The following is a 20,756-nucleotide window of genomic DNA, read 5'->3' as shown; positions in this document are numbered from 1 at the left end:
AAAGGGTTAACTAGGGGGCAATCAGGGGGCTTTATGCGGTAGTATATGGGGGTCCCTGGCGCTATAAAAAGCTGCGGCGAACCTAAATACCTACCTGCCTAACTAGCGTCACCTGTGACACTAATACAGCGATCAGAAAAACGATCGCTTATTAGGCTGGGTTCACACTGGAGCGATGCGGGAACGCCACGAATGCGCGGCGGGTTCCCGCATCGCATGCCTCCCGGCGGCAGTTCACACTGCCCTATGCGAACTGCTGGGAGTGTCAGTGAAATGTTAATGACACCCCCAGATCAGTTCGCATATCGCAGTGCGATCTGCAAACTTGGATCGCATGGTGTGAACACCCATGCGATCCGATTCTGCTGCGGACCAAAAAAAGGGTCCCGTGCGAGTTTGCGGCGGGTGCGGCGGGTGCGACACGAATTCAGCCATACTATCTGTATAGCTGAACTCGAATCGCACAGAGATCGGATGTGATTTGCACTGCAGTGCGGTGCGAATCACATCCGTTCTCATAAACCGCTGCAATGTGAACCCAGCCTTAGTGACACTGGCGACGGGGGGTGATCACGGGGTTAAACCTTTATTGGGGGGGTTAGGGGGGTACCTTAGAACTAAAGGGGGCTAACCCTAACTGCCCTAACAGTTATTAGTCACAAATGACACCTGCCGGGTGATCAGGGGGTTAAACCTTTATTAGGTAATAAATGGCGGGTGCCCTGAAACTATAAAAAAATAACTAACCAACCAGCGTCACCTGTAACAGTTATATGGTGATCACTGGTGAAAGGGTTAACTAGGGGGCAATCAGGGGGCTTTATGCGGTAGTATATGGGGGTCCCTAGCGCTATAAAAAGCTGCGGCGAACCTAAATACCTACCTGCCTAACTAGCGTCACCTGTGACACTAATACGGCGATCAGAAAAATGATCGCTTATTAGGCTGGGTTCACACTGGAGCGATGCGGAAACGCCGCGAATCCGCGGCGGGTTCCCGCATCGCATGCCTCCCGGCGGCAGTTCACACTGCCCTATGCGAACTGCTGGGAGTGTCAGTGAAATGTTACTGACACCCCCAGATCAGTTCGCATATCGCAGTGCGATCTGCAAACTCGGATCGCATGGTGTGAACACCCATGCGATCCGATTCTGCTGCGGGCCAAAAAAAGGGTCCCGTGCGAATTTGCGGCGGGTGCGGCGGGTGTGGCGGGTGCGGCGAATGGCTGAACTCGAATCGCACAGAGATCGGATGTGATTTGCACTGCAGTGCGGTGCGAATCACATTCGTTCTCATAAACCGCTGCAATGTGAACCCAGCCTTAGTGACACTGGCGACGGGGGGTGATCACGGGGTTAAACCTTTATTGGGGGGGTTAGGGGGGTACATTAGAACTAAAGGGGGCTAACCCTAACTGCCCTAACAGTTATTACAGTCACAAATGACACCAATGCAAAAAAAAAAAAAAAAAAAAAAAAATGACATTGGTGTCACTGTGACTGGGGGGCAGGGGTAATTGGGGGGGTGATCGGGGGGTAAAGGGGGGGTGTGAGTGTGCCTGGCATGTTCTACTGTGTGTGGGATGTGTTGGTGCAACTCACTGATCCGCTCTCCTCCGTGTCGGAACGAAAAATACCGACACGGAGGAGAGAATACATCACTTCCTCTCCTGTGTTTACATTACAGGAGAGGAAGTGATGTCACCGGGGATTTCCATTCGTCGGGAGCGATCGCGAGGGGGTGGCCATGAATGAATGGCCGTCCCCTCGTCCGGGATCGCTCCCGAACGAAAACCGACCGCCGCAGGCACCGGGCGGGGGCCCGATCGGGCCCCCGACCCGCGGGAGGCAAATCACGTACATGTATGTGCTTATGCCTGCCCGTGCCATTCTGCCGACGTACATCGGCGTGCGGCGGTCGGCAAGTGGTTAAACCATCAAAAACACATAAAAATAACATGTTGAAGCGGTAGGCACTTTAATATGTGTTAAAGTTAAAGCAAGTGTATAGCACCAACTTTCTTACTGAAGATCACTCACATGTGTGGTGAGCCCTGTTTTACGTGTCGCCAATGAATGGCTCTCTAAGCTACAGACAGCTCTCTGCCTGATTATAGCACAAAGAACAGTTTCGATCTAAATAATTCTGACCTTATATGAAACAGAAAGTTACACAGGAACTGAAGATTTGCATATATGCAACACTGAACCCACCTATCACATTCCAATTCTTCAGGCCAGGTTATGCCGAAGGTATCAATGAGAGGCTTGCATTCAGAGTAAACCGTCTTACACATCTCCTTGCAGGGCAGCAAAATGTTTCTGGGTTCGGTACAGGCTGGGAAGAAGGCCATACACATAAAAACCTGAACTTCCGAGGAACACCGGAGATTCAGCAGAGGGAAAAAGGGCTGCAGAGACAAAAATAAATAAATAAAAATAAATAAATAACACACACACACACACACACACACACACACATTATATTTTTACTTTATTTGAATGACATTTTCCAGCAGTAAATAAAAAATAATATGGTCACCATTAGCGTGTGTGTGAGACAACATCTGTTACACGTCTGAAGCTAAAGCCATTTTGGTGAAAATATTATATTTTCCCATCTTCAACTTTTGATGCAAAAACACTAATACAATTTTCCTCTCTTATTCAACATAATCAGGGATGGAGACCTGTGTACTGGATGGTGATGGTCTCACACAAAGTCCCAACAATTTTCTCTTTTTAAATTCAATTTTAAAAATAAATAAATAAATAAATCAGAAAGAACTTCACAAGCTTTCATCAGGCTAGAACCGAGTTTTCTGGTGCATGCACAGCACATCTTGCATAGTTACTGCAGTCACAATACAGTTGCTCAGATTGAACGAGGTCAGACATTTCAGATGACGGAACTATACTTGAAAATTATTTTCTATACTAAATATACACAACCTAAGCTCTTGATAACATTCCATGTGCTTATGTTATTTACAATGCAGCTGAATATTAACTGCAATAGGTTCACTTCAAAAAGTCAGCAGGGCGCAGAACAAGATGGGACCCTCATTTCACACATCAGCATGCTTTACTTACCCGAGTCACATCGCAATCCAGCGAAGTGCACGAGAACTTGGGCTCTCCAGGGACTCTCCCTCCTCAATGGCTGAGACATTGCCATTGGCTTCCGCTGGTATCCATCACAGCCAGTCAGCCAGCCAGCCAATGAGAAGAGAAAGGGGGCAGGGCCGAGCCGTGGCTGTGCGTGTGAATGGACACGCAGAGCAGCGTCTCGGGAGCGAGCCTGCTTGGGTGCCCCCATAGCAAGCTGCTTGTTCTTGGAGAACTCGGCAGGAGGGAAGGGCCTGGAGCTCCAACAGGGGAGCTGAAAAGAGGTGGATCAGGGCTGTGCAGTATGACATGTTTAATATATTAAAAGGCATTTAAAAATATATATATCACTTTAAAGAATGGTAACTCAACAACATTTCATATTCCAGATATGTGCCTGCTGTATCCAAATTATCCTTCTCTTTGTAAGTGTAGTAATATGACTGAACAATAGCGGACTCCATCTTGTTTTGGGTATAAGGCAATGTGCTTTTAATTCAGTCTTAAGAACTTATTCTGGAGTTTCATTCATTAATCACGGTATTTAGCTATATGTCGCAAGAGCATGCATAAACCTGCTTGCATAAGCATTGATGAGTATTCTATAATATATAAATAACCACTTCAATACTGGGCACTTAAACACCTTCCTGCCCAGACCAATTTTGAGCTTTCAGCGCTGTTGCACTTTGAATGACAATTGCGCGGTCATACAACACTGTACCCAAATGAAATTTTTATCATTTTTTTCCCACAAATAGAGCTTTCTTTTGGTGGTATTTGATCACCTCTGCGGTTTTTATTTTTTGCTAAACAAATAAAATACCGAAAATTTTGAAAAAAAATAAATGTTTTTTTGTTTCAGTTTCAAAACTTTGTAAATAAGTAAATTTTCTCCTTCACTGATGGGGATACACTGATGGGCAATGATAAGGCGGCACTGATGGGCACCGATGAGGTGGCACCAATGAAGTGGCACTGATGAGGTGGCATTGATGGACACTGATATGTGGCACTGATAGGCAGCACTGATGGGCACTGATAGGCGGCACTGATGGGCGACACGGATGGGCGACACGGATGGGCACTGATAGGTGGCACAAATTGGCACTGATAGCTGGCATGGATGGGCGGCATGGATGGGCGGCACAGGTGGGCATGGGTAGTCGGAACAGGTGGGCATGGATGGGCACTGATAGGTGGCATGGATGGGCACTGATAGGCCGCACGGATGGGCACTGATAGGTGGCATTGTATTATAATATACTGTACTAATGGATGCCAATCAGTGCCAAACAATAATGCATGCCAATCAGTGATGCCCATTGTGGGCACTGATTGGCATCCATTATGGGCACTGATTGGCATCCATTGTGGCACTGACTGGAATCCCTGGTGGTCTAGGGTGGCATACCTTATCCTGGGCATCCCTGGTGGTCTGGTGGTGTCCCTGGTGGTCCAGTATGGGCATCCTCGGGGGGGCTGTGCTGATAATCGATCAGCACAGGCCCCCCCTGTCAGAGGAGCAGCCAATCGGCTCTCCTCTTCTCGCGTCTGACAGACGCCAGTGAGGAAAAGCCGATCACCGGCTCTTCCTATTTACACTGTGATCAGCCGTGATTGGACACGGCTGATCACGTGGTAAAGAGTCTCCGTCGGAGACTCTTTACCGAGATCGTAGTTGCAGGGTGTCAGACTGACACCCCGCAACAACGATCGCCGAAATGCGCGCCCCCGGGGGCGCGCGGCGGCTCATAATCCTGATCACGTCATAGGACGTCCGATCAGGATTATGAAACCACTTTGCCACCGTCAATTTGTAATAGGGCGGGCGGCAAGTGGATAAGGTGTGGTTTCTCCCACCTTCCTCTTTAAAGGGTACACAACCTAGGGATGGGAAACCAAGGATTAAGTGATCACTAGATGGCATTTCCATTCAGGTAACCTCACAACAGCTATGTCTCAGAGGTTATTTACATTTATTATTATACATGATTTATATAAACGCCAACAGTTTACGCAGCGCTTTACAATGTATGGGGGGGGGGGGCAACACAATTACAGTACAGTACAATACAAAAGGTACAGGAGGGCCCTGCTCGTAGAGCTTACATTCTAAAGGGAGGGGGTCATACAAAAGGTAATAGCTGCAGAGAATGATTTGATGGGGGTGGTTCAGGGACAGTTGTTAGGTGGTTATGGGATAGGCTTCCCTGAATAAGTGAGCTTTCAAGGATCTCCTAATGGTGGACAGGTTAGGGGCTGATCGGATATACTGGGGCAGGGAGTTCCCGAGGAAGGGAAGGAGGAAATAGAACAAGCTCCGTTTTAGAAAGAGGTGCAACATCCATATCAATATGTCATTCAGTAAGTTTGAGATCTGTGAGGAGATTCTTTTCTATACCCACTGTATGCTGTTGTGATCCTGTACCACCACCAATTATCAAATAGCTAAAGTGGCTAAAGCATTTAAAGTCCAAATGGTGAGGAAAAAAACTTCTGCGTGAAAATTTTTTTTTTTTTTACATTGGGTTGAATAGACACAGCGAGGAATCTGCAGTAGGCACGTCCTGCTTCACAAACAGGGGTTGTTAGATTGGAAAGTGCAGATGCAGCACACGTCAATCCATGATCGTTATGATTGAGACCTGTAGGCAGAACATGTCAGAGGAGCGTAGCCAGGGGGAGTTCAGGCTGAAGCCATACCTTCAACTCTCTAGATCAGCTTCTCTCAACCTTCATCTCTCTAGATCAGCTTCTCTCAACCTTCTTTATCTCTCTAGATCAGCTTCTCTCAACCTTCTTTATCTCTCTAGATCAGCTTCTCTCAACCTTCTTTATCTCTCTAGATCAGCTTCTCTCAACCTTCTTTATCTCTCTAGATCAGCTTCTCTCAACCTTTTCAACACAGAAGAACCGTTGAAATAACTTCCCGGTCTCCGGGAACCCCTGCTAAAAATGACTATAGCTACAACTTATGATACATTAGCGTGATGGTCAGTGGAAAGAATGCCCCTTACACTTGCCGTCATTGGGAAGAATTAACTCCTTACAGATGGCTAAAAAGATCAAGGGTGTCAGTGGGAACTTATCAGAGGGGTAGAAATTGCGGTTTGCTCAAGGAACCCCTAGCAACCTTTGGAGGAACCCTGGTTGGGAAAACCTGCTCTATATAGTGGCTTGGTTCCAGAATATGGTATTTCCACCTTCTGTTTTCCGATCTGTTTCTGCTAGCCTAGATGAGCTGGTTTGAAGGTCAGCACCTGATCTGTGCTTTGGACTGCAGGGTGTAGTTTTGCTGTGGTTTGAGTGTCGCCCCAATTTTTTTGTATAGGTATTGTTAGAGTACAGTCAACAGTGGAGTAGGCTGGTGCACGTCTGGGTGAAATGCGGAAGTACTGAGCAGAAGTAATGCAGCTCTCAGTTCAATATTTAGTTTGTCTAAATCACCCTTTAAACTTTTACTAACAAAGTGCCAGTGCCCAAAAACAATTAAAAAAATAGACAATACAACAATTATGAGTATAGTACTAGTATTTAAGTAATGAATCTAAACATTCTGAGCTGTAATTTTTTGAGCTGTAAGAAAAATGCATTTTGGCCCAAAACCTAGGACGTAAATAAATCTAGTCAGCAGCTCCGTTCATGCCCAGTTTCCATTTTCAGTGTATACCTGGAAATAGTGCACACAGCCCTACTACATTACACACTGGTTTTTAATGGTATGAATAGGGCCAAAGTTTTATCATGTATAAAAAAACAACATTAATGGGGCTCATAAGGAGTCAAAACACCAAAATGTTCAAACTTCCTCCTGTGCTTTGATTCTATGAAATGTGAGGGAGACTCAGAGGGCCACCGAGGTGGACAAAACAGTCTTTATTTGAGCTGGAAACCAATCCAAGTGGCTGAACACACAACTCTTTCATCGGTCACAGCCCTGTGCACTTACTATGACTTCACCACGGTGATGCAGAGCATTTATAAACACACATTTATAAAGAACGAAGAAATAGGAAGAATGCATAATACTACTTAGAGAATAAATACAGCAAAAAAGAGATCCCATGTAATGAGCTTTAAGAAGGCAGCAGGCTGTACAGGAGATGATCCATAGGTCTCTCTCAGACGGACAGCAGTAAAGATGGGCGGCTGATACTAGACTCCAGCTAAACGTAACTACCTGTACCCACTTTCTTCAGTCCATTGCTGGAGATGTGGAGACACCCTTGGGGGACATCCTGCATGTTTTTTGGGCCTGCGATAGGCTTCAGAGTTTCTGGGCTGAAGTGAGGCAAATCTCTTAAAAACGTACGGATTACCAAATCCCCCTAGATCCAGCCTGGTTCCTTCTGAATCATCATTCCCTACCACGGAAGACTTATAAAAGCTCACGACTCGACCCCCCTCCGTTGCCATGTGGCTGGCTAAGGTGTAAAACAGAATGGAAACCATCTCAACTGATCAAGGTACTAGTGACAAATTTTGAAAGAAGTGGCTTTACTGGCACAAGCTTAAGTTTTCTGCAAAATACAGGACTACTTGGAACAATCTGAGACCGATTCCCTTCAGAGGAGGGGATGAGATGTTGAGTGGAAGGAGGTTTACCTTATTTACCCCATTTCCTACCCCTATATAAATTCTGCCTTTTTTTGGCTTTTGCTGGCTTCCCACCCTTATGCCAGCCATACATTATACAATTTTTTCGTACAACTTTCCTTTACCAAAACCATACAATATAAAAAAGGTTAAAACCTAAAGACTTTCAGTTTCTATGAAATCAGGCAGGCCCTTGCACTAAATCGTGGGTAGGCAACCTTAAAGAGGTGGAGATCTACTTGAACAACATGGGAGAAGTCAAAGATCCTCAGGCACAGTGTCACTTTCTCACACCAGATTTAAACCTTTAATTGCTGTACTACCTTGTCAAAATCGCATATATTGCATGGCAATCATGGGTTTAAATCCGGTGGTGAGGAGGCAACATATCTCCTCCTCACAACCTGTCAAAATACACCCCGATTGCTTTTCAGGAGGAGCAGCAATGCCTGCTGCACTTGTGAATGAGCCCTTAATTCCATTCGTGACCAGGACTCTTAGGGCTCGTTCACACGTAAAAGTTGGGGGGAGTGTGTTAAAACCCTGCGGTAGAGTTTACCACCCCCAATCCCTACCCCCTTTAGCTGCTGAGGCAGGAGCCAAAAGGTGTACACATGCCGCAGCAGGAATTAAACCACCTGTTGCTTTTAATGGTGGTTACCGCCTGCCAACCTTGACCCATTCAAGTAAATGGGGCTACACTGCAAGTGCCCCGCAACTGCATGCTTCTGCAGGGTCCAAGGGGGATAAAGCAGGTGGTGAAAAAGCAACACAACGCTGTCTGCTTTAACCCTTTGTTTGCTGCGCTGCACAAGATTGCAGGGCACTTGCAGAGAGGCCTCATTCACTTAAATGGGTCATACTTGGTAGATACTAAAGCCACCAACCATGACAGGGCATATAAATCTTGCTGCAGCATTTGTATACCCCTAGCCACTGCAGCTAAAGGGGGTGCAGTTGGGGCGAGGGTGGTAAAGAAAAACAAAAACTATGGGGTTTTACCACCCCCCCCCCCTCCTCCTCCCCAACTGCAAATGTTACATTCTGGGCCCCCTGTAAGGCTGTTTTCACACTGATGTGCTGCACAGTGCATCTGTGACTTTCCTGGGTTAGCTGCACTTTTCCATAGACTTATATTATGTCCTGCAGGTATGGTGCACTTTTCTGCACCAAACCACCGGATATAATAGAAGTGTATGGCCAAGTGCATCAAACCCCCAGGAAAGCTGTAAGTACACTGCACCCGTGGTGTGGGTAAACCGTAGAACATCAGTGTGAAAGCCGCCCTATACTATTCTGCTCAGTGTATTGCTTCACACTGACCTGATCTCCTTTGCTGCTGTTGGTACCACTCTGGAGATCGCTAGCTGGGATAAGTGGTGGAGTGCAGTTGCTATCACTCTGCATGGGACAGGATACAGCACTATAGAGGAGGCATCGGCCACCACAACTCCAACTTTACAAGTAGTCCCATTGCATTGCACTCAGTTTTATTCTCTTGGATGGCAAGCACAGACTGCAATCTACCAGTCACCTGTCCACAATCTATTGGTAGATCACGAGCTACAGGTTGCTGACCCTCACACTACACTGTTAAAAGGTAAATTTAAAGAAAATGGTATAGTGTATGGCCAGCTTTATTATAGTAATTACAATAAAAGGTTAGGGAAGTTATAGTCCATTAATGGCTTGACCACAGATCAACTGTGCAATGCCACCCATGAATTATTTCTGTGTGGAATTCCACTGCAACTTACTCAAGCTATGTCTCTGTGGATTCTACTGCCTGTTCTACTATTCATAGTAATGCATTACATGATATACATTGAATACTGTGGATTGTGCACCCCTTATTTCTAAATAATATACAAAATAAATAAATAAAAAAGCGGACGGCTGCCCAGTAGAAAACTTTGTTTCTCTATGGTGCACAACATAACCCTTAATTTTTCCCAATCCGAAGTCGCAGATTTTACACAAATGTATGGCTGGACTGGGACAACCACTAAACCACTCGCATCAATTTTTAAAGCAGAACAGTTTTGAAAAAGGGTCTTACATGAGGCTGTAGTGCTGGAACTAGCCTGCCTGGGGTGCAGTAAAAAAAATGTCAGAGGGGCATAATGTCATTTTATCTTCTCCAGCTATCCTTGTTTTTCGGTCTTTCCAGCTCTCTCCCCATTGTCACTGGCTGTCTGTTTCCTACACACTTGGCTTCTATACCATGAATCATGACCCAGAAAAAACACCAAGCGCTACTTCTGGGTAGTGCAGAGGCAGTGCATAAGTGAACAAGGAATTCTAGTTCCTCAGGTCTCTATGTGGCTACAATAAAAAGCACATGTATTAAGACAGTTTCTAGACCTTTTTTTAGTCACAGGAACCTTTAAAAAATATGCAAAACCCCGAGACAGTCCTTGACTGTATTTATTGGGCTGAAGGACACTGATATTTGCAATGAATCTCACCCACTCCTTGGTTGCTCCCCTTTCACCTCACAGTCCTCCCAATTACATTAAAGTGATAGATTCCCCTATCAAAACAGAGTTTCAACCAATAACACTGGTGGTCTTGGGGGGGGGGGGCACCACTGATATCTGGGGGGCCCTATGAGGATATGAGTATGACCCTATTACTGCATTCTATTGATGGTTGCTTTACTGTGATCTGTACAGCGTGATCTTGTTTTACGAATAAAAGGCATCAGATTTATTTGGGGTGAGTTTTCTAATTATCTTCATTAAGGATCACCTTATGTCTGTAGGAGGACATGTGAAATAGGAGACCACCAATAGATTTTTTGTTGTATTTATTGCTTAAGTGTTTTTACAGTACATCTATAAGCCTTAATAACTTACTAGGGAAGCTTTGAGACACCAAAGCGCTTTATTATACAAATTTCAGTTGAAAAGATCAGCTGAATTGGTGTCTGGGCCTACTCCTTCCTGAACTTCACTATTGGTCCAATACAATGGTGGGTGGCCCCACTAATCAATAATGAGGTGCAGAAAGTGGTAATTTGGATTTGCAGGTTTCAGAGTTAACCAAGTATCCTAAAAAAATAAAAAAAAAAAAAATAAAAAAATCTACGAAAATTTTGGTTTTTCGCTCAGGCCATAATTTATTAGCTTTAACATAAGCACGAGTTTACTTTGAAGGCTCTCATTGTACGAGGAAACGTATGAAGTGTCTATGAAACAAAACAAGAGTCAGATGGAAGTAGTTATTCTATGACTCCTGGGATGCATGCTGGTTCAAGAGCACCAACATTAGACCCCATAAAACTGTTCTACAAAAGGAGCTCCTGGGAAAATAAAAATAAAAATCAGCTTTCATTGGAGGCTTCCAGTTTTGTGACAGACTCCCTTAAAACATAATGGTAGTGCAATGTTACAGACATTCTTTGGAACTCCTTTGCATGTATGTATATAGAACTACGCCCAGCAATTCAAACATGGCACATGAAAGACCACAATGGTCAGTGCTGGGAGAAATGATACAGAAGGCTCCGTGGCACACTGAGTGGCAGTCCACTCTTTCTGCACCATTCACAAGGTGTTTGTCATGTGGGGAGGGTAACACAATCTGATTACCTGCAATGGAGGGCAAACATGAGTTACTATTATACACAGCCCTTGACAACATTTCCTTTGTCTTTATGGACAATACATTTCTAGGCATTCAGCATGTTAAACTGTGTAAAAAGAAAAAACGTAAAAAATTGTTAAGATTCTAAATTGATGAGGAGCAATTTATCTTGAAATTAAGAAAAGCTCAGCTACAATCATTTATCAAAGAACAGACATACTTGAGTGCCTCGGGTGCTTTGAGCTGATACTTCTCTGAATGATTTGAGTAGATACGTTAATCTATTAACAACCCGTCTGTCACTGCAGTTTCTTAAAGCAGAGCACACACAATCAAAAAAAACGAACAAAAAATACCACTTTAGAAAAGATTGTACGATAATCTGATCATTCGTACACAGCTTTCGAGAGCTGATTTCGGATGTTGATCTGAAATTATCAGAAGGGACAAAAAACACAAAAATTGTTCATTAGATACCTGATCACGCGATTCTAATTTATTCAGTACAGTTTTCATCCCAAAAAAATAAATAAATAAAATAAATAAAAAAGGAGGACGATCATTCATACAATATTCTCATTGTGTGTGTGTGAGGCTTCTAAGATCTAGCTCTGCTGTACTACAACCTCGATTCCATAAAAACAGAATGCAATGAATGAATCTCGCAAACCCCTTTTATTTACAAAAGATTCCAGAGTCTTGGAATCTCTTGATATTATGCAATTTAGAATTATATTTAAAGGCTTCTCAATTGTACGTTAGGGAACGTTATTCTGATAATTGTTTGACAATTTTCAGCTGCTATTCACAGATTGGTAAACCTAAGCCCATCTTTACCTCTGAGACACTCTGGCATTGATTTACTAAAACCGGAGAGTGCAAAATCTGGTGCAGCTGTGCATGGTAGCCAATGCTGTAGCCAGTGCACTTTTGCATAGACAATGATGTCTAAGCAGAGGTGCACTAAATTTTGCAGTTTTAGTAAAGGAATTAACCTTTTAGGAATTGCCAATTAACCTAGTTACAAAATGTTCTTCCAACTCTTCCTTATTAGTACCACTTAGCCTGGCCATACATGGTCGAATTTCGAAAGAATTTTCTTTTGAAAATAAGAAAATTTGTGTGTTTTGTGATCCAATGGTGCCATCACTGATTTCGAAATTCGACCAACCAAGCCTTCAGTTTCACCTTATGTTGCTGCAGAAAAGAATTTGTGGCAGGGAATCTTCTTTTCTTTATGGGAATTTTCTTTTCTTGCACATTTCTTTTTATATTACATTTCTCGCACGATTCTCCCATCATCGATTAGAAAAACCCTGTTTTTTCAAAAAATTTGCAACATGTCCGATTACTCAAATTCGATGGCTGCACGAAAATCAGCTGTCGCTGCAGCCCACTAATGGTGCAAAATATTAACGAAAATTCTTAGATAACATTTTCGAAAGATGTAAAATGACCAACTTTTTTCTAAACCATCAGTGTACTTGTCTGTAAAGCAGACGCCTCAAACTCTAATAGGACAGAGGACAAGAAAAGAGGGCCGCTTTCACACTCCTAAAAGATGTACCTTTTACCCAGGGCTGCTGATAAGGCAGTACAGCCAACTCTACTGTACTGGGTCTGGATCTCATCAGTTCAAAAGCTGAGCAGGAGGTCCAGCTGTACTGTCTTATTGCAAACACCAATCCTTTTCTACCTCCCCTCGAAGAACTGGCAGCTTTTTTTCCTTTCTCCCTCTGGCTGCACTGCAGGCAGATTGGTTCTAGCACATGTGCCCCTTCCAACTGTTGTCCAGCCCCCGTGTGCCCCTTACCCCCACAGCATTTCAAGCTTCCCTCCTCTCCTGCCGGGAGCTGCTTCAGGCACACAGGGGGATGTTTTGGGAGCAAGAGCAGGGAAGGGACCGGTAAATGTGTAATTTACTGGCTCCTTCCATTCCGGAATGAATACAGTGATAGATTAGTACCAATCACTCCTGTGTCCATTTGTCACTGAAGCATAGTAAACTGTTTACTATGCTTTCATTTGTGAATGAGCAGGAAGCCTAGGAGTGCTTCCTATTCATTCTTCTGTGCAGCTGAAGTGACAAAGGGACGGATAAATCTATGTTCGCAGTCACTTTTGGCCAGGGGTTTACACAGGAGCAGTTCTTTGCATTCCTGTTCAAATCACATGCAATTCTTTGTAGTGCAATTTGAGCCCATTTATTTTGCATGGGCTCAAATCACACCGGAAAAGGTATCGGTTTCAGGTATTGGAGCATTTGCACGAGTATAAATTCTTGTGCAAAAGCTTAGTATCAGTGTAAGCCTAGTGATGTATATAGTGAGTACAATTTCCTACACCTTAAAAAGGTACTTGGAAACTAAACTCTGGTGGTGGTCTGGTAGACCCAAATTCACAACAGAATCAGAAGACAAGTTTCTGAGAGCCAACAGCTTGCGTGCCAAGTGGCTCACAGGACAACAGCTTCAAGCAAAGCTTAACACTGATTGACGTAGCCAAGTCTCAGTTTCACCTGTGAAGAGAAGACTTCAAGCTGCAGGTTTGACAGATTGAGTGGCTGTAAGAAAGCCATTGCCAAGATGTCAAAACAAGAAAAGGGAGTCTTGCCTGAGCAATGGTGCACCGCCAGTGGATTACTGAAGACTGTAGGAAGAACCTATTAACCACTGAATCAAAATTAGAGATCTTCATCACACAGGGTTTTTGTACACCGCTAAGTAGGTGAAAGGCTGGTTCCTTGATGTGAGAACCAAACCAAAACTACTACCACAACATTTTTCAGGGCCATGCAATGCCCTCTGGAAGTTCTAGTTGGTCAGGGTTTCATTCTACTGCAAGATAATGACCTAAACTATACCTTCAGGCTGTGTCAAAACTACCTTACAAGAAAAAAAAAGAAAAAAAGGACCGTAGGCTTCAATTACTGAATGGCCAGCACAGTCTCCAGACTTAAAACCCATTGAGCTGGTTTGGGATGATCTGGACAGAAGGGTGAAAGCAAAGCAACCTACAAATGCAACACATTTGTGAGAACTTCTGCAACAGAGTAGATGGAGACAATAAGTTGCGTAAATTTCAATAGAAACTGAAAAAAAATGGGGGGGTGTACTAAGACTTGACTGGTAGTGCATTACTGTAGCTATAGTAATTATTACCAGAGTTCCCTGAGATTGGCAAGCCATTTCTTGGGGTTCCTCTGTATTAAAAAAAAAAAACAAAAAAAAAAAAAACACATGATCTGGCCAGAATAACTAGAACAAGTGACATTTGTATGGAAATCTAAGAATAAAAAAATAAATACATTTAGAATATTCAATTCTACCACCATTGCATCTTAAAAGTTTGTCCAGACCTAGAACTTGACAAGAATCCCAGATTTGTTAAACTGTTTTCTTTTGTTCCTGGAACAAACAAAAATATGTATGTTTTTCCCTGAACAAAAAAAAAAAAAAAAAAAAAAAAAAAAAATCACAAATTTCATAAAAGGAAAAATTTTCTCCTTCAAATTTTCTTGTCACTATGGTTGAAAAAAATATTGTCAACCTGACTCGACTAATCATTGGAAAACCCAAATTAGAAAACTATTGGGATCCCACAACAGAATTCTACTAATGTATGGCCAGCTTTAGCGAAAGTGAGAATATAGATTTTGTATTAGGTTTCATTTGTTTTTTCTTTAGATGCAGAGGCCAGGTCAAATCAAAAGAGGAATTGCACAAAAAAGAAAAATCCCACCCCATCAGCAGAGCAGCGCAGGGAAGTGTCTGCGAGACACTAATGCATTCCAATTTCAGAATTCCTGATGGTGTCTGCACTGAGGGGGAGGCACTGCACCCCACACATTGTAAAAGATGGGAAACATTGGTTCTTTAACTTTGCTGCAGCTGCGATCATCAGCTTTTGTGATGGGGAAGAGATTAGGTGCAGCTCTAGTGGGGGGGGGGGGGCAGTCCTTGTTTCCAGGAGGAGGAGGAGGAGGAGGAGGAGAGTCATTGGCCACTGCTAATGTCAATCACAGTCCTGCTAGCCCCATCCACCAGCTGGAGGAAGATGACTCGCATGGCCAGGTGTGGGCTACTCTATTATTTCTTCAATAATTAAGCAGGTAAAAAGGTCTGGCGTTGATTTTAAGTGTAGTATTTGCATTTGAAATCTATTGCTGTGAACCTACATTATGCGTTCAAAGGAGCTGTCCATGCAAGTAAACAGGCCACTGTAAGGCTTCAAAAAACAAAACAAAAACCACCAGAGAGATAGCAGCAACATTAAGAGTGGCCAAAACAGCTTAGTACATTCTGAGGCAAGAACACCACATTGGCGAGCTCAGCAACATAAAAAGGCCTGCACATCCATGGAAGACAACAGTGGTGGATGATCACAGGATTCTCTATGGCATACAGGTCAAACAAGGCCTGGGGGGCGAATCCGGCCCTCCAGCCCATTTCATGTGGCCCTCGCACCTCTCCTGCAGCAACTCCACTCATTGTTGCTCCACCTTGTCTCAGCAGGTCAGAAGCAGAGAGGAGGACAGAACTCCTGCACCAGATCCTGCAGTTCTCCATGCAGCCATAAGGAGGCTTATATCTGCCCCCCACCCCTCTTCTCCGTCTCAGTGGTTGGTAGCAGGGAGGACAACAGAACTCTTCCTACAGATCCTGCACCTCTATGAAGCCAAAGCACCCCCCTCCTCTCCACCTCCCCTGGTCTCAGCATTCAGCAGACTCTAGCCCTCCTTTGGTCCTCCTCCAGACTCTGCACTTTCTGCTTCCCAGCTCTGCCCCCAGCTTCTTCCTGGCAAAAGCATAGTGGGTGTGCTGTGATGTAGGGGAGGGTAGAGGACTCTTGACTTCTAATGGTGGAAGGCTCTTGGCATCTGATGTAAGGGGAATGGGGTACTCCGGACATCTATTTTTACAGATACAACTGGCCCTTGAACGGCAACCATAATGCTGATGCTGCCCATGATGAAACCAAGCTTGACACCCCTGCTCTATGGGAAAGAAAAACCCATTCACAACATCCAGATAAGTGAAGGATACTCTCCAGGAGGTGGGGGTATCATTATCAAAGGCTACAATCAAGAAAAGACTTCAAGAGAGCATATACAGAGGGTTCGCCACAAGGTGCAAACCATTCATAAGCCCAAAGAATAGAAAAGCCAGATTAGACTTTGCCAAAAAAACAAAATAAAACGAAAAAAGCCAGATCAGTTCAGGAAACGCATTCTTTGGACAGATGAAACCAAGATTAATGTGTACCAGAATGATGGGAAGAAAAAAAAAAAAATGTGGAGAAGGCTTGGAACAGCTCATGATCCAAAAGAACACAACGTCATCTGTAAACATAGTGGAGGCAGTGTGGTGGCATGGGCATGCATGGCTTTCCAGTGGCACTGGGTCATTGGTGTTTATTGATGAGGTGACAGAAGCAGCCGGAGGAATCCTACAGTGTTTAGAGATATACTGTCAGCCCATATTCAGCAAAGTTGGGCGGAGCTTCACAGTACAGATGCACAATGATCCAAAACACACTGCAAAAGCAACCAGGAGCTTTTGAAGGAAAGAAGTGGAATATTCTGCAATGGCCAAGTCAATCAACTGATCTCAACCCAATTGAGCATGCATTTCACTTGCTTAAAAAGGCAAAACTAAAAAGGCAGAAAGAACCACAAACAACTGAAGACAGCTAAAGATAGAGCCTGGCAAAGCATCGGAAAGGGAGGAAACCCAATCTTTGGTAATGTCCATGGGTTCCAGACTTCAGGCAGTCATTGCCAGAAAAGGATTCTCAAAAAATAAATATTAACATTTTATGTATGATTATATTCATTTGTCCAATTACATTTGAGCCCCTGAAAATGGTGGGGGCGTGTATAAAAATGGTTGCTGTTCCTAAAATTTGTACTTGGTATTTATGCTCAACCCCTTGAATTAAAGCTGAAAGTCTGCACTTCAAATTCAAAAAAAAAAAAAAAGGGATAATGTTGTAGAGCTCTCCATCTGTCCACAATTCAAACTCTGTTTTCAAAAAGACATAGAAAACAGCACAAAACAGATTGAATAATTCAGACTTTGGTAATGAAAACCGTAGAAAAGTAGAGCAGTTTCCCATGGCAACAAGATTTGTTTTATTTGAGAGCTCAAACCTGGCTGAAGGCCACTGGGAAGCTACTCTTTTTCTGCCTTCTTCAATCTAATTTTAGAAAATTGCCCTCAGTGTTCTTAAATCACAAAGTGTGACTCCAAGAAAATAGCTGGTTGTCACATTGACATGACACATTGTTATTTCCCACTTGGTTCCCCCCGGCTCTTCGTTAACTGCATCCGGACACAGCCAAAGCCAAAGCCAAAATTCAAGATATTTTGTCAAAACATAGAACACCTGAGAGAAGAGCCCTGAATGATTGACCCTTAACTATGGTGGGAAGCCTTGGTGGCACATAAAATAGTGAGGGAGGGTCAGAGCAAGGTCCTTGCCTTGGAAGGATATCTGCTTGCTGTAATATATCTTCTAAATTGGAGAACTGCAGGTAAACTTTAATGTGGAGGTCTGCCCATCCAATGAAAAACATTAAGTCAGCCGCTACAGGGTCACAGAGCAGATTTTTGCTTTTTTTTTTCTAATGAGCCTGCAGAGCAGCCTGCAACCAGTAGGGTCAGACTCTACCTCCATGTCACGTGTACCTGAGGGAGAGGGAGAGGGAGGAGAGGGAGGAGAGGGAGAGAGGAGAAGAGAGAGGGGAGAAGAGAGGAGGAAGGAGGAGGCACTGGCAGGGGACCCAAGAAGAGAGGGTTCAGTGTCACAGAGCAAATAGGTATAACATGTTTGTTAAAATAAAAACAAACACACACACACACACACACACACACACACACCTTTTCAACCTAGCTAACTCACAATCACTTTAAAAAAGGAAGTGGCACAAAATAATTTTTAAAAACAATAACTAAAAACTTAAAGTGTTACTAAACACACAACAGTAAAATAATTCTGCATATACAGTTGAGCATGCATACTATACTCACTGTGGAACCTAAGGGGATAATCCTCTGCACTGTGTAAAAAGGCAGTTTTGGTCAGGTCTTCTCTGATCCTTTCCCTCTTCCACTGTCCCCTGAGAATTTCCTGATAACACAGAGCCTATCGAGTCAGGCTGCATATGCTCAGTTTGGCATGTATTGCTAGATAGGTTTTTTTTTTCTCCTTGGCAGAGTGCATGTGATCAGCACAGGGCCAATCAGCACTGTCCAGACAGAGGGTCAGGAGTCTTGCAATTTCATAGGACAGCCAGAAAACTACTCCTACAAGCTTCAGGCTGCATTCACACCTGAGCGTTTTCAGCTCATAAAATACACCTGAAAAACGCCCAACAAGCAAAATCCCATTTATTTCAATGGCACCTGTTCACATCTGAGTGTTTTGTTATCTGAAGCAAAACGCCTGAAAAATGCCCCAAGTCCGGTGATTCTGCCCCATGCTAATATAAGTAGTGGCACACCGCGCTCCCAGCATTAAAGGGGGAGAGCGTGGCGAGTCAACATCGGAAGAAGAAATGAGAGAGAATGCAGCGGAGAAGACCCAGCAAAAGAGAGAGCAAAAGAGCGAGCAAAAGAGCGAGAAGATAGCGGAGAAGACCTGACAGACAGAAGACAGCGGACAGAGGGAGAAAAACCGGAGAGGGCTAAAAGACATCAGCAGAGAAGACCCGGAGGAGGGAGAAGTCGGAAGAGACCCCAGAGCGGCCTAATAAAATTATTTTAAAAACATGTGTACTGGGTTTTATTTTTAAGCACTGTTTTTTTTTTTTTTTTTTATTTTTTTTTAGGTGAATGGGTAGGGGTACAATGTACCTGATACTCATTCACATAGGGTGGGGGGCCAGGATCTGGGATCTTGTTAAAGGGGGCTTTCAGATTACAATAAGCTCCCTGCAGACCCCGACAACCAACAGCCAGGGTTGGGGGGCGCTCGCTCCCACCCCCATTTCTGACCTGCCAGGCTGTATGCTTGGATAAGGGTCTGGTATGGATTTGGGGGGGGGGGGGGGGACATGGGGGTTCCCCTTAAATTCCATACCAGACCGAAGGGCCTGGTATACTCTTGGAGGGGAAACCCATGCCATTTAAAAAAATAAATAAATTTATTTGGCATGGAGTTCCCCTTCAAGATCAGAGCACAAGTTGCATGCCAAAGTCGGATCCATCAATACGGCGCTCCGACTTCAGTGATATTCAAAGTAGTGCAGGGACTACTTTGAATTCGGCGTGCCTTGAAGTCATACTAATATGAATGGTTGTCATTGGAAATCATGGGGAATGACTTGTCATGCTACTTTGCAGTCCCAAATCGTGGGACAAGTCCTACAAGTGTGAAAAGGGGCCTTAAGAAGTGCTTGGCTGGACACAGATAGAAGTCAAAAGACTGCTATATACTGCTAATGAGAAAAGGTATTTAGCAGTTTATATTTACTAAAAAAAAAATTGCATTTCCATGTTCTGTGTACGGTGGGAGACCAGATATAGCGAATGTAGGGATGTAGGTTTAGGAACAAATTATATTATTGCAGCTTACAGGTCCTTCGCTTTGATTTTTCCAACTTTTCAAGAACATTTTTAGCAAACTGAGCATGTGCAGAGTGTCCCCAAGGCTGTTGTATCAGGAGATGGATTGGGGACAGTGGAAGAAGGTAAGGATCAGAGAAGACAGGATCAAACAGCCTTTGGTTCCACAGCAAGTATAACAGGCATGCTTTACTGCATCTAAAGGCTGATTTTTCTGTTGTGTGTTTAGTAACACTTTAAGAACACCTTTGTGTTTGGAAACTGATGCCCCACTCCTATACAGTACATAGGGGAAATATGCTGTACTATGTACCCACTACTTCTATGTAGGTAGGAGGTTTACTATTTATTCTAGTGCTGAACTCAAACATATTGTATAGTAGTGAAATTTGTTAAGTCACTGACAGCTTTCCTCTTGTTTGTGCAAAGCAACTAGAGCAGAAGATGTGATTTTTATAGCTCCCCTAATACTCTATACACACGTCTGACAGGTTCTGCCAGTAACTGAAGAGCACAGCGATTATTATTTCCATGAACAGTGTTGCTGCAGGTAGCGTTCTGGTGTGAATTACAGTGTAACTTCGGTTTTTTGAAATCGATCTCTTTTATATCCAGTGATGTTCGCATGAAGACGTTGTAGATGCGACTCCTGGGATTGTGAGAACTTGCAAATATTTGGGCTTGCCCCCGGCGGGTATCATTTGATCTGGTCTATATTGTAGGGGCAGGTTTGTAAAATGTAATTTCTCTCATTTTATGAGTCAAATATGATATGACACTTGATTTATACATACTGTTAAAACTTGCCCAGTATAACATGAACCCTTTATTTGTTTTGTAAGGCCATAGCTTTGTGAGAAGTTTCAGACCTGTGTGAGCCTGCTTTATGTCCGCT

General features: G+C 43.7%; 1 protein-coding gene across 2 annotated transcripts in view; it reads right to left on the bottom strand.

Moving 5' to 3' along the window:
• Positions 1-20,756, bottom strand: part of FZD6 (frizzled class receptor 6) — a 106,899-nt gene that overhangs the window by 19,281 nt on the left and 66,862 nt on the right. For both annotated transcript variants that reach the window (XM_077493141.1, XM_077493142.1), the window contains one exon: positions 2,214-2,410. In XM_077493141.1, the coding sequence (XP_077349267.1) occupies positions 2,214-2,410 (197 nt within the window). The remainder of the gene's footprint in view (positions 1-2,213; positions 2,411-20,756) is intronic.

The sequence above is a fragment of the Lithobates pipiens genome, unplaced genomic scaffold, assembly GCF_037356315.1.
Source record: "Lithobates pipiens isolate NorthernLeopardFrog02 unplaced genomic scaffold, aLitPip1_a1.2 Scaffold_19, whole genome shotgun sequence".
NCBI lineage: Eukaryota > Metazoa > Chordata > Amphibia > Anura > Ranidae > Lithobates > Lithobates pipiens.
This window is presented reverse-complemented; position numbering and strand designations above follow the sequence as displayed.